This window comes from Spodoptera frugiperda, chromosome 21, assembly GCF_023101765.2.
Source record: "Spodoptera frugiperda isolate SF20-4 chromosome 21, AGI-APGP_CSIRO_Sfru_2.0, whole genome shotgun sequence".
Taxonomy (NCBI): Eukaryota; Metazoa; Arthropoda; class Insecta; order Lepidoptera; family Noctuidae; genus Spodoptera; species Spodoptera frugiperda.
In genome coordinates this window covers 4,342,876-4,356,115 of record NC_064232.1, presented here as the reverse complement: position 1 = coordinate 4,356,115, position 13,240 = coordinate 4,342,876, and the positions used below count along the sequence as shown (strand labels likewise).

The 13,240-nt window shown below is 40.7% G+C and overlaps 1 protein-coding gene and 1 long non-coding RNA gene across 5 annotated transcripts; one reads left to right on the top strand and one right to left on the bottom strand.

The window, feature by feature from the left end:
- Nucleotides 1-1,363: 1,363 nt before the first annotated feature.
- LOC118280202 (leucine-rich repeat neuronal protein 3) lies at nucleotides 1,364-11,382 on the top strand. Its single transcript, XM_050701937.1, has 10 exons — nucleotides 1,364-1,531; nucleotides 3,777-3,848; nucleotides 4,085-4,246; nucleotides 4,729-4,946; nucleotides 6,044-6,241; nucleotides 6,484-6,683; nucleotides 7,724-7,931; nucleotides 9,471-9,649; nucleotides 10,318-10,451; nucleotides 11,094-11,382. The coding sequence occupies exons 2-10, from the start codon at nucleotides 3,782-3,784 to the stop codon at nucleotides 11,234-11,236; spliced, it is 1,509 nt and encodes a 502-aa protein (XP_050557894.1). The 5' UTR covers nucleotides 1,364-1,531; nucleotides 3,777-3,781; the 3' UTR covers nucleotides 11,237-11,382.
- Nucleotides 1,810-3,770, bottom strand: LOC126911998 (uncharacterized). Of its 4 annotated transcripts, none has more exons than XR_007706603.1 (3): nucleotides 3,546-3,770; nucleotides 3,006-3,221; nucleotides 1,810-2,789 (listed from the first exon to the last, which is right to left on the bottom strand). It is a non-coding gene; the product is annotated as an uncharacterized LOC126911998 (long non-coding RNA). The 4 variants fall into 4 exon arrangements; XR_007706605.1 differs by having other exon boundaries at nucleotides 3,438-3,559; XR_007706606.1 differs by lacking the exon at nucleotides 3,546-3,770 and adding an exon at nucleotides 3,360-3,455 and having other exon boundaries at nucleotides 3,006-3,251.
- Nucleotides 11,383-13,240: the final 1,858 nt, after the last annotated feature.

Genomic DNA, 13,240 nt, shown 5'->3' with positions numbered 1-13,240 from the left:
CCTGTAAACCCGCTAGGTAGTCCCCAGCTCCGGATAAATCCTCTTATGTAGAAGAACCTAAGAGTTTTAAACTTAAAGTCATAGCATTTTTTTATGTTATAAGTCAGTAAACGAGCGGATGGATCACCTGATGGTAAGCAATCGCCGCCGCCCATGGACGCCAGAGGCGTTATAAGTGTGTTGCTGGCATTTTGGGGGTTAGGAATTTAAGGGTTGTTGGGGAATCGGGGATTGAAAAAATCGGGGAGGGGAGTAATTGAGCCTACAGTAATCTCACTCACACAACAAAACGCGAGGCAAGCGTTGTTTCACGTCAGTTTTCTGTGAGGCCGTGGTATCACTCCGGTCGAGCCGGCCCATTCGAGCCGAAGCATGGTTCTCCCACACTTAATTCTTAAACAAACACTTTGGAACGTTGAAATAAAATTTTCACAATAGATTGTCAAGACTTTATTTACCTACCTATAATATTTTCTTAACCCTGTCCCCATGTTTTGACAAAAAGCGAACAGATATTTTCACACAATATACCTACGGGAAGATTTATAGCTGACGGCGCGTAACGCCAGAACAGACAAATGTATAGAAAAACACTTGACCGTTCACACTCAACCGATGATACGTCAGTACGACCGATGATACGCTCGACGTATTTTACGTCAGATATGAACCGACCTTACATGTCCTTTAAGACACAAAAGGATACAACACCATTTTTCATTAACATTTTATGTTTTTTCAAGTGAAATAGAAGATAAGATATGAGAAACTGGATAACGGTAGCATGACTAAAAATATTTCTATATTTCTTTAAATATTATTGACTCAGTTATATATTCTGGGAAAAAAGGAAATATATTAGGAAAGGAAATCTTATCAAACTAATATTTTTAATGCAAATGTTTGCGTGTATGTTTGTTAATCAATCATGTCAAAATCGCTGAAGGAATCGGAATGAAATTTGGGACAGAGGTAAGAGATTATGGTCTTCGTTTTTGTTTTTTTTTCGAGAGAGGGAAATCATCCAACACCTTCTCTCGAATTGGCCGAGGCGAGAGGGAGTGTCTGATTCTTACTGCCTAAAAACCACCGCGTTCCCACTCCTGCCTTTCGAGCCGGGACCTCCGGAAACCCCCTAGGTAGTCCGCAGCTCTGGACTATAGTCTGCAACACATAGGCCACTTTTATCCCACCAGAAAGCGGGCGAAGTCGCAAGCAGAAGCCAGTCAATTTGTAAAATTAAAACAATTCAATCATTAATAATTGATTTATCTATACCCTGGCTATAAGTAGACAAGAACTATACAACATTTTCACACTAACCGATGGCCCTATTGTGTTTTGTATCGTGAGTCATATCTAGGTACTTGTGATAGCGATAACAGGTGATAATACTGATAATACACGGCAGACATTTTGAATTGCAGTGCTTCATATACTACGGGGCAAAGTTGATGTGTTATAGAAGTATTTACATATAAAAGAAACTAGTGTTTAATGTTTTAATTCTTAAGGAGAGTGGGGAAAGAAGGTAATTTAAAATTGTTTTACTAGTATTTTTTTGTGCATGTGGATAAAAAAAATGTTGTGTTTGTTTATCCAGGTCATGATTTATGTTGTGTGTGAAATTTTATCATACTTCGTTCTGTAGTTTTTGTGGCGAACTAATATATTTATCTATATACGCACGAAGCGCTTCGCTTCAAGCTTCCTTATGCGAACTGTTAGGGAGTGGAACTCCTTGCCGGAGTCTGTGTTTCCTAATGGGTATAACCTGGGTGTCTTCAAAGCCCGAGTGAATAGGTTGCTTATGGACAGACGTGTTCCATCGTATCTGTTACTAAGTGCAGTATACGAGAAAAACCCAATTTGAAAAATCTCTTTTGAATCTTTTGAGCAATACCGTCTTTGTGTAATACCTTTTTTAAAGGCAGGAGAAGTAAATCATTCGATGACTTCTCCATCCTTGAGCGATTGGCTCAAATTGTTCGGTGAATACTGAACGACGGGCATCCCTCTATAGATCAATGCTGAATGTATGGACGAAAGCCCATGCCATTGATTTTACTCGTCAGCTTAGCTCCAACGAGTAATACCGTATTTGAGTACGGAGCTTTAGAGACGATTCTAGGGTAGGTCCCACCCGGAGCTACGGACTACTTAACGGGTTGCCGGGATTCCGGCTCAAAGAATAGGAGTAGGAACGGGGTAGTTTTTAGTCAGTAAAAGTCTGACATTCCCTCTCGCCTCGAACAACGTGAGAGAAATCATAGAATGATATTACCCCTCAAAAAAAGGGCAGGCCATTTGTTAAATGGGCTGTATGATCTTTCTAGACAATGTAGGTAGATATTTTAACCTAAAATAATATATTTTTTTCCATTCTTTGAATAGAAATGTGTACTAGCTTATCTATCAGATACGTTATCACGATACAGTGGAACTAAGTTATGTTACAATGATAAATTCCGAGAAACACACTCTGGACAGTCAACCTCGCTACATCCTTGTTGACTGGACATCTACACTACATGAGCTGCTGTTTACATGTGAACATTAGCTCATGACGATACCTAAGTACGTGTGTCGCCTGGACAGTCAACCTCGCTACATCCTTGTTGACTGGACATCTACACTACATGAGCTGCTGTTTACATGTGAACATTAGCTCATGACGATACCTAAGTACGTGTGTCGCCTGGACAGTCAACCTCGCTACATCCTTGTTGACTGGACATCTACACTACATGAGCTGCTGTTTACATGTGAACATTAGCTCATGACGATACCTAAGTACGTGTGTCGCCTGGACAGTGAACCTCGCTACATCCTTGTTGACTGGACATCTACACTACATGAGCTGCTGTTTACATGTGAACATTAGCTCATGACGATACCTAAGTACGTGTGTCGCCTGGACAGTGAACCTCGCTATACCCTTGTTGACTGGACATCTACACTACATGAGCTGCTGTTTACATGTGAACATTAGCTCATGACGATACCTAAGTACGTGTGTCGCCTGGACAGTCAACCTCGCTACATCCTTGTTGACTGGACATCTACACTACATGAGCTGCTGTTTACATGTGAACATTAGCTCATGACGATACCTAAGTACGTGTGTCGCCTGGACAGTCAACCTCGCTACATCCTTGTTGACTGGACATCTACACTACATGAGCTGCTGTTTACATGTGAACATTAGCTCATGACGATACCTAAGTGCGTGTGTCGCCTGGACAGTCAACCTCGCTACATCCTTGTCGACTGGACATCTACACTACATGAGCTGCTGTTTACATGTGAACATTAGCTCATGACGATACCTAAGTACGTGTGTCGCCTGGACAGTAAACCTCGCTACATCCTTGTTGACTGGACATCTACACTACATGAGCTGCTGTTTACATGTGAACATTAGCTCATGACGATACCTAAGTACGTGTGTCGCCTGGACAGTGAACCTGGCTACATCCTTGTTGACTGGACATCTACACTACATGAGCTGCTGTTTACATGTGAACATTAGCTCATGACGATACCTAAGTACGTGTGTCGCCTGGACAGTCAACCTCGCTACATCCTTCATGAGTTGCTAATATTGAAAATGATTTCTAAATATATAATTTCCTTAGTAATTTTAAATGAAACAAGATTTGGTTGAATTTGACTAAAACTGCTGATTGTATTGTTTTTATCTTTAAGATTGTGCGATAAAATATCAGTAACGCCTTACAACTGTTTGTCATTGGTATTTTCATATTATTTCGCAGGAAACATGGGTGTGCGCGTGCTAGCGTGTGTCATTTTAGGATGTCTAGCACTTGCAGTGAACTGTGATGAAGGTTAGTAACGCCATCTATTGGGGAATAGCTGCAACTTTACATAGTTCAAACTTGGTTCATCTAGAATGTAATTTCTTATTAAAAATAACGTTTAAACAACTTATTACATCCATTTAAATCAGTTGATAAAGCAACAATCCAATTTATATTGAACGTTGTGCGTAACTTACGACTAAAACTAAATACAGCGCCATCTAGTATCGAATAGCGTTACTAACCTCTTAATTTTTTTTCAGCGACAAACTCCACTGCAGCAGCTACTACTACTACGGTTACTACATCAAAACCAATCCCTTACCAGGATTCTAATATCTGCAAATTGTGCAAATGTGAGGACACTAAAGTAGATTGCTTTGACCAGGGCATCACGACTTTCTTCACGATAAAAGAATGGGAAGGTAAGAAAAATTACATTACATTTGAAATGGTCAAGCAGATTTCCACCTTAATATTGATAGGCAGTAAAGTCGAAAATAGCTTGAAGATATTTATTCTAGTTGCATTTGTAGTTATACGTTTTTAGAAGACATAAAATCGCATCAAGAGATTCATGAGTAAACGTAGGCACGCTCAAGGATACCCGAACCACTAGAGGCGTTACAAGTGCGTTGCCTTTTGGGTGTTAGGAATTTAAGGGTTGTTGGGGAATTGGGAAGATTGGGAAGAAGGATATAATTTGGCCTCCTGTAACCTCTCTCACACACTGAAACACAACACATGCGTTGTTTCACGTCAGTTTTCTGTGAGGCCGTGGTATCACTCCGGTCGAGCCGACCCATTCATGCCGAAGTATGTCTCTCCCACACTTAAAAGGCTTAAGAGCCATACTCTAAACACTTGGCAGACAATAATAACTAACCGTAATCTCTTTAAATTTCAGACATAATCGACCTCAAGCCATCGACGGTGGATTTAAGCGAGAATCGATTCACAAACATCACAGTGATCGCCGATTTGACAATAGAAGTATTGAATCTATCCCGTTGCAACATTGAATACATTGAGAATGCTAGCTTCAGGGATCTGCAAGAAATGAGGGTGCTTGATCTAAGCCATAACAAGCTGACCTCAGACAAACTGAGCCCACACGCTTTTGAGGTACCGTGGAATAATGTTGTTATATTTGTCTTATGTTATATTAAATTTTTGAGGCTCATTGTCAAGCAAGGGTAGATAGTTTTGTTTTATTTCTGCCTTTTTAATTATTGAAATCTCCAAAAGACATACTTATCAATGTAGTATTCTACTAATATGTCGTATAATAATTTATTTATTTATTTGGTACAAAAACAGGCATTATTTTTGAAGCTCAAGCCAATACACTATACAGTTAAAGTGATATAAAAAGTATAATAATTTGAATTACTTAAAACTAATTCATCACCCATAATACGAAAATAATAGCCTCGTTAGTTTAGTGACTAGTTTGATTCCCGCACGGAGCAACTCTTTGTGTAATTCACAAATTGTTGGTCCGGGTCTGGATGTTATGCGTATGTGAACTTGTATGTTTGTAAACGCACCCACGACACAGGAGAAAATCCTAAAGCAATGTTAAGGGTTCGATTCCCGGACCAGGCAAAATCAAAATTAAAATTATTTATTTTAAATAAATCAGAAAAGCACATTTGTACGTAAAATCATACGAAATAGATCCAATGAATATTCGAATGAAATCAAAATGTGAAATGTGATGACATTTTAGTATAATTTGTTTTAAAATCTCCCGCCACTCTTTTGCGATCAATCCAAATCTCCAATTCAATCCATTCTCATATATCTAACAAAAAATCTTATCTTACTAATATTATTATATGTATAAATGCGAAAGTTTGTGTGTATGTTTGTTACTCAATCACGTCAAATAATACTGTCTGGAATAACACATAAGCTAATTATCTATACCACGGGGAGGCGGGTGAAGGCAGTGGAAGAACATTTTAATGAATGAATGAATGAATGAATGAATGAATGAACATAACCTAAAAAAAATTAACTGTTGACGAAAATTTGATGCTATCCTTGGTTTGAGGTTAGCATTTACTTCTTTTTTTTTAAACGTTGCGCCAAATTAGGATTTTCTCTTGTATCGTGGGTGCGTTTACAAACATACAAGTTCATATGCACTTATTAGGTGAATGGTTCGCCCTTCAGCAGTGTTAGACGTGTTGGAATATTTATTTTTTAATTTCCAGGGTCGTTACGCTCCTGAAGAATTTGAGCCCCTAGCATCGATGAGAGTACTGAATTTGGCGTACAATGACCTGCATTCATTGAACCAGGACTTATTCGAGCACATGCCAGAATTAGAAGAACTGGACCTAAGTGGAAATCCCTTGACAACCATAGACCATGTCACATTGGTTGCTATTGCCAGTTTGCCGATGCTAAAGGTTAGTGACATCTAGTGTCGAGTAGCGCAAAATATCAAAATGAATTAGTTATATAATTTCTTTTATTATTATTTTTAAACTATTTTAGATTACCGAATACATTTTTATTTTAATATAGACTGCGAAATTACTTTTTTCTACTTAAATTTGTTTCATTTAAATTAATTTGCGGCAATGAAAATATTTTAGTTCCACCTACCCGACAACAGATGGCGTTGATCTTACATCTTGTACTTTTACAGGTTTTAAGAATGCGCTCTTGCGAACTAGACGAGATCCCGAGCAAGTTTCTGCATACTCCACGCTATTTGGAGAACCTGGACCTCAGTGACAACAAGTTGACGGCTGTCCCGCAAGAATTAGAAGAGGCTAAAGACTTGGTTTACTTGAACATAAACCAGAATCCAATTGTCGCAATAGACGTCAACTCTGACGAGTATCCGTGAGTATTCAGTTGTCAAATAAAACGATGTTAGATGATAGTTGTTAAATAAAATATTACACCTTTATTAACGTCTTTCTAGACTGCCTCGTTGGTTGAGTGAGCAAAACCACCAGAGATGTGCTATAATACGTTGCTGTGGATGCGTTTGGCTTCCACCAATCACATTCATTGGTACCGATAGCTTAGCGCTAATGGAAACGGATTCAGCTAAGCTATATTTTTTATATGAAAAAATGCGTGCTAGGACTTTCTACTATATAATACTATCGATATAACGTATACATACTCGAGCTACGTATCTTCCTCGCACAGCTACATAACTTAGTATCAGCAGAAACGGTCAAATAGTTTCACAGCTTAGCTATTACATCTTCGTAGCATAACCACATAGCACATCTCTGGTGGAAAAGCACCATAAGAGTCACAATCTTTATTACCCGACTGCGCCAGAAGGAGGGTTATGTTTTATATATAATTCTTCTGTAAGTGTATTCTGTATGTTATTCTGTATGTCACTGAACTTCTCTTAAACGACTGGACCGATTTTGATGAATTTTTTTGTGTGTGTTCAAGGGGATCTGAGAATGGTTTAGATTCACAATTTTGTCCGCTGGACAGTGTTTTTTTTTTAATTTTTTATTTATTAGTAGTTGTTGATTTTGGAATGTTTTACATTGGATCCGACAAATTTTCAAATTAAAGACGTGTAGACAGGACAACGTCTGTCGGGTCCGCTAGTATAATAATAAATTCATTAAAATTATTATACGCCTTAAAACCTCATGACAAACTATACTGCACGGTTGGTGCGGTGGCTGGGCAACTGGCTGCCGCGCAACGGGTAGCGGGTTCGATTCCCGCACGGAGCAACTCTTTGTGTGATCCACAAATTGTTGTTTCGGGTCTGGGTGTCATGTGTATGTGAACTTGTATGTTTGTAAACGCACCCACGGCACAGGAGAAAATCCTAGTGTGGGGCAACGTTTAAAAAAAAAGAAACATCCAAACCTAATAGTCATAATTAATCACTTTTCCAGAGCCTTCCCTCGTCTGCGCAAACTGAAGGAGCTACACATGTGCAACATGCCCAAACTGAGGACCATTGGCCCAATGGCTCTGGCGGGACTCGAGAGCGTTGAGAAGCTACACATCAGCTTCAATCCATCGTTGAGCTACTTGGACCCCAAGGCGTTGGCTAGACCTGATGATATTGGAGAAACTTTCGACTGGCCTTTGGTTAAAGAGGTAGGACATGTTTTGTATATATTTTTTTATTTTTTAAAATCGTTGCCCCACATTAGGATTTTCTCCTGTGTTGTGGGTGCGTTTACAAACATACAAGTTCACATACACATGACACCCAGACCCGAAACAACAATTTGTGGATCACACAAAGAGTTGCTCCGTGCGGGAATCGAACCCGCTACCCGTTACGCGGCAGCCAGTTGCCCAGCCACCGCACCAACCGTGCAGTCAATATATACATCAACAGCCTTTTTTGATAGGGGAATATCATCCAATATCTTCTCCCGCCTTACGCGAGGCGAAACGGAGTGTCAGACTCTTGCTGTCTAAAAACCACCCTGTTCCCACTCCTGCTTTTTGAGCCAGAGCCCCGGTAACTGGGGGTCTACTCTAATTCAACGAAAAACGAAGTTTCGTCCGAAACTTCGCAAATTTCGTACTACAATTCCATTTATTGGGAACTTTCGTGAACAAAAATGAACGAATGAAATGAAAATAAATTAATAAGTTTTGATATAAAATTAAAAATAAAACGTTATATTAAGTAATTTCATTAGTAAATCAATAAAATTTTACTAAATTTCGGATTCGAGAACCGGAGTAGGCCCCCTGTTACGCTGTCAGCTCCCTGTGTTTTACATGTTTTTTTTTTTTTTGAGGGGGGAAAATCATCTAATGACTTCTCCCGCCTTGGGCGAGGCGAGAGGGAGTGTCAGACTCTTACGGACTAAAAACCACCCCGTTCCTTCTCCTGCTTTTCGAGCCGGAGCCCCGGTAAACCCGCTAGGTAGTCCGCAGCTCTGGATCAGGCATCAGCCCTACTGGGCCCCATCTGTGGTGGTCTGATGGCTCTTTGAGGGACGCGCGGAACGTGACGCGTCGCACGCACGGGTCTGGTTCTGTTCGGGCGATGAACTACCCTTGCTCGCCGTCCGCAGGCCCGCACGACATGTTACATACATCAACAAACATTTAATGTTAAAGAACGGGCAGTAGCGCTGTTTGGTACCTTTGAACCACGCAGGTATGGAGTACGCCGCTGTACGAGCAGACGTATCACCTGATGGTCAGCAATTGCCGCCGCCCATGGACACTTGAAACACCAGAGGCGTGCGTTTTAAACTGCGATTTCCATGCCGATTGTCAAGTTTGGAGATTGTAGCAAGATTATTTTTATGTACATATAAGAGTTTTTTATAGTATAAGCCGGTAAAGATCACCTGATGGTAAGCAATCGCCGCCGCCACTTGAAGTTGCCGGTCTTATGGGAGTTAGGAATTTAAGGCTTGTTAGGAAATCGGGTATATGGAAGATTGGGAGGGGGGTATAATTGGTAATTGGGCCTTCGGTAACCTCACTCACACAACGAAAGCGTTGTTTCTCGTCGGTTTTCGGTGAGGCCATGGTATCACTCCGGTCGAACCGGCCCATTCGTGCCGAGGCATGGCTCTCCCACACTTTAAAATGTGCTGATTAAGCACACTACTTCTTAAAAAACCTCTCAATACATTTTGTGACTCATTTTTCATATTTTTCCAGCTTTATTTGAAATCTAACAACTTAACCGAGGTGGACACTCGTCTCCTCTCTCGTTGGGATCTCCTGGAGAAGGTGGATGTGTCTGATAATCCATTCCTCTGCGACTGTTCTACCCAGTGGATGGTTGATGTACTGGCTCCCATCGTGGACAGCAAGGGAGCTAATGCTACGCTGATGGTGTAAGTAGACTTACCTTACAAGTTATAAAAATAGGGTGACTAGTAATTAGTGAACGATATTTAAACACGTGATTGTACTCATGATTACAAACAACTTTCCCAAAGAAACTTTATTTGTATACTCATTAGTTTTATTTTTATTACAATAACAAAACAACAAAATTTCATTAGCACGCGCACGTAAAGTTCCAAAATACCTACTAGTCTTCCGATTAAGCGGGCGCCTCGCTGCTAACAGCTGATCATGCGAAAGCACACACACGTACGAAATTTTTTTGATTTGTTATTGTGATAAAAATGAAAGTAATGCGTATTCAAAAAAAGATTATATGGGAAAGTTGTTTGTAATCATGAGTACATTCACGTGTTTAAATATCGTTCTAAATAATTACCAGTCACCTTAAATAAAGTGTTCTAAAAGTATCTGCCATGGCTTTAATGAGAGGGAGTGTTGTGTTAAACGGACATTAAAATAAAAATGAGTCATCTACTCCATTCCCCGACTTCAATATCACTCAACACAAGAGAAAGAATTTCAAAGTTATTTCAAATAATTTTAACACATTGAACGCCGTGGTGGTCATCGGTGACCGACGTTAGCGGAGGATTTGCCTTCAACAGTTTTCTATTGGCAGTCAAAGACTTAAACTAAACCATTTGCTTTTCAGATGCCAGGAACCGATAGAGATGCGAGGTCACACCATGAAAGACCTCCATGACTCCCACAGGACCATGCGTTGTGTCGACAAATACGGACACAGGCCCGAGAAAGATGGAGCCATCCTGCTTGGCACTCTTATTGGTAAGCGATATACTACACAACTTAATTCCCCCTAGTCCTTTCCATCATTAGGAACGGGGTGGTTTTTAATCAGTAAGAGTCTGACACTCCCTGTCGCCTCGCCCAGGGCGGGAGAAGTCGTTGGATGATGTTCCCCCTTTAATAAAAAGTCCTTTCCATCATCGAACCACAAGACAATCGGCGAAGCGTTACTGCTTCATGGTAGATGTCCCACCCCTCGCACGAAGCGCTTCGCTTCAAGCTTCCTTGTGCGAACTGCTAGGGAGTGGAACTCCTTGCCGGAGTCTGTGTTTCCTGATGGGTATAACCTGGGTGTCCTCAAGGCCCGAGTGAATAGGTTGATCACTTACCACCAGGCGAGATAGCGGCCAAACGTCGACACATCAAATATAAAAAAAATTATCCCCGACGGGGTAGGCAGAAGTGCATATTACGTAATGGCGCTGTACAATGTACATTCACTTTCCACCATTTGTGTTATATGTCCCATGTAATAGGGGGTGAGCTACTGGGAAATTTTCGAAAAACTTAACTACTTTGCCCGACCCGGGAATCTAACCCGATACCCCTTATCCGGCAGTAGCGCTTGAAGAACACGGCAGTTTTATAATACATACATACATATTCTTTTTTATTTTCCAGGAGTGCTCCTAGCAGTTCCAATCATGTTGAGTCTGATGCTGCTCTGGCGTCGTGGCTACTTCGCCTGGCTCGGCCTTCGCCCCCCAGCAGACGTCTCCAGGGCTTTCTACAAGAGAGCACCCGCCGATGACATCCTCTACTAAGTCCTTGGCTCTTACACTATCACCCTTATGGGTGATAGTCGGAGAGCCAACTTCAATTGTGTGTTACCATCTTTTTTTTTTTAAATTAGGTTTTTAGATTTTATATTGTAAGTTGATAAGTTAATAATAAAGTAATTTTATAAGTACTATTGAGTTTTATTTTAAGTAATGTCTATTTTTCTAAACGAAATTATTGCGGTTGTAGTCCTGCGGGTTCGATTTCGCCTTTTTATCTCCAAAAGGCGAAAGGGTAGGCTTAGGTACACATTACGGCATGTAATGCCGCTATACACTGTACACTCACTTTTCACCATTTGTGTTATAAGTCCCATGTAATAGGAGGTGAACCTATTGCCATATACTGGACACAATTCCAGACTCCGTGCTACTACTGAGAAACTTTCCAAAACCGGAGGAAAGCTCGATATCTGCATAGAATAATTAATAGTATGATTTAGAAATTGCTAGTCTAGTTAAAAGGAACCTCTCTCCGGTCAGATGATGATACTATTATAGATATATACTAGCACATACAAGTACTGTAATATCTCCTGCGCTAGCTGGTCTAGTTACGACATAGATAATAATTTTACGCAATTCTATCGAATGTTATCAATACCCGATAGTATTTAAGTAATGAATCATTAACATGTACTGCAGATGATATGATTCAGTTTAAAAATATTAAAGTTGTTTTTAACTAAGTACAATCTAGTATATACGTTTATTGTATTGAGCAAGGGTAGCTCGCCGCCCAACCAGAACCAGACCCGTGCGTGCGGTGCGTCGCGTTCTACACGCGCTTCAAAGAGCCATCATCAGATTGCCACAGATGGGGCCCAGTAGGGCTGATGCCTGATCCGCAGCTGCGGACTACCTAGCGGGTTACCGGGATTCCGGCTCAATAAGCAGGAGTAGGAACGGGGTGATTTTTAGTCAGTAAGAGTTTGACAGTACTTGTGGCCTCGCTCAAGGCTGGAGAAGTAATTGGATGATTTTCCCCCCTTAAAGATAAAAAAAGACGTCCACTAATGATCAAAGGGAAAAGCTATTAGATGATTTTATCCCCTTAAAAAATGGCCGCCAAGTTAGAGAGGGGCGCAGCCAGATGCGCCTGCTTAATTGTACATAGAATGGCGGCAATGACAAAAAAAAAAACTTAGGGATGCCTATGAGACGTTTGCCTTCTTTTTAAGGGGGAAAATCATCCAATGACTTCTTTCGCCATGGACGAGGCGAGAGGGAATGTCAGACTCTTATCTGATTAGAAACCACTCCGTTCCAACTCCTGCTTGTCGAGCCGGAGCTCCGGTTAACCCGATAGGTAGCCCGCAGCTCCGGGTGAGATGCTTGCCTATCATGGCGCTCTCTATATTTGATCCGCCTCTGAATAACGACGGTGATGATGTTATTATTTATGTATTTTTACAGTCACACGCTAGACTACAAGGGAAGTAAGTAATGAATCATTAAATAAATGTCACAATACTAGGAAATATAATAATATAAGCAGTTCCGGCGCTGTACTGAATTATGAAGATTAGATAAATTCGTATAAAATTAGGTTTTTTATCTTGAACGTGCTTTGTTATTTGTATCAGATATATGTGTTTTTTTATGGAAAATGGTATCATCACTCGAAACACCAGAGGCTTAACAAGTGCGTTGCCGGCCTTTTTGGGGGTTAGGAATTTAAAGATTTGTTGAGGAATCAGGTATTGGGAAGATTGGGAAAGGGGAAATTGTGCCCCCGATAAGCTCACTCACACAACGAAACACAACGCAAGGGTTGTTTCATGTCGATTTTCTGTGCTGACTATTAGCTCGGAGTCAGGAAGTTCGGCGTTGTTTCATCCCCATGTCTCGGAAAGCAAGCGAATCCGTTAGTCCTGACCCTGACTTCTCTCCGATCGTGTTGGTCTGCCGTTCTATCAGGTTCGGCGAGTGAAGGAACAGAGAGTGTACCTGTGTTTGCGCACACATTTATGCACTATAATATCTCCT

What these genes read in the sequence shown, in the direction of transcription:
- LOC118280202 (XM_050701937.1), top strand. Translation starts at nt 3,782, where the DNA reads ATGGGTGTGCGCGTGCTAGCGTGTGTCATTTTAGGATGTCTAGCACTT. An exon ending in GTCAACTCTGACGAGTATCC is followed by an intron (nt 6,684 to 7,723) that starts GTGAGTATTCAG and finishes TCACTTTTCCAG; the next exon opens with AGCCTTCCCTCGTCTGCGCA. An exon ending in GCTAATGCTACGCTGATGGT is followed by an intron (nt 9,650 to 10,317) that starts GTAAGTAGACTT and finishes TTTGCTTTTCAG; the next exon opens with ATGCCAGGAACCGATAGAGA.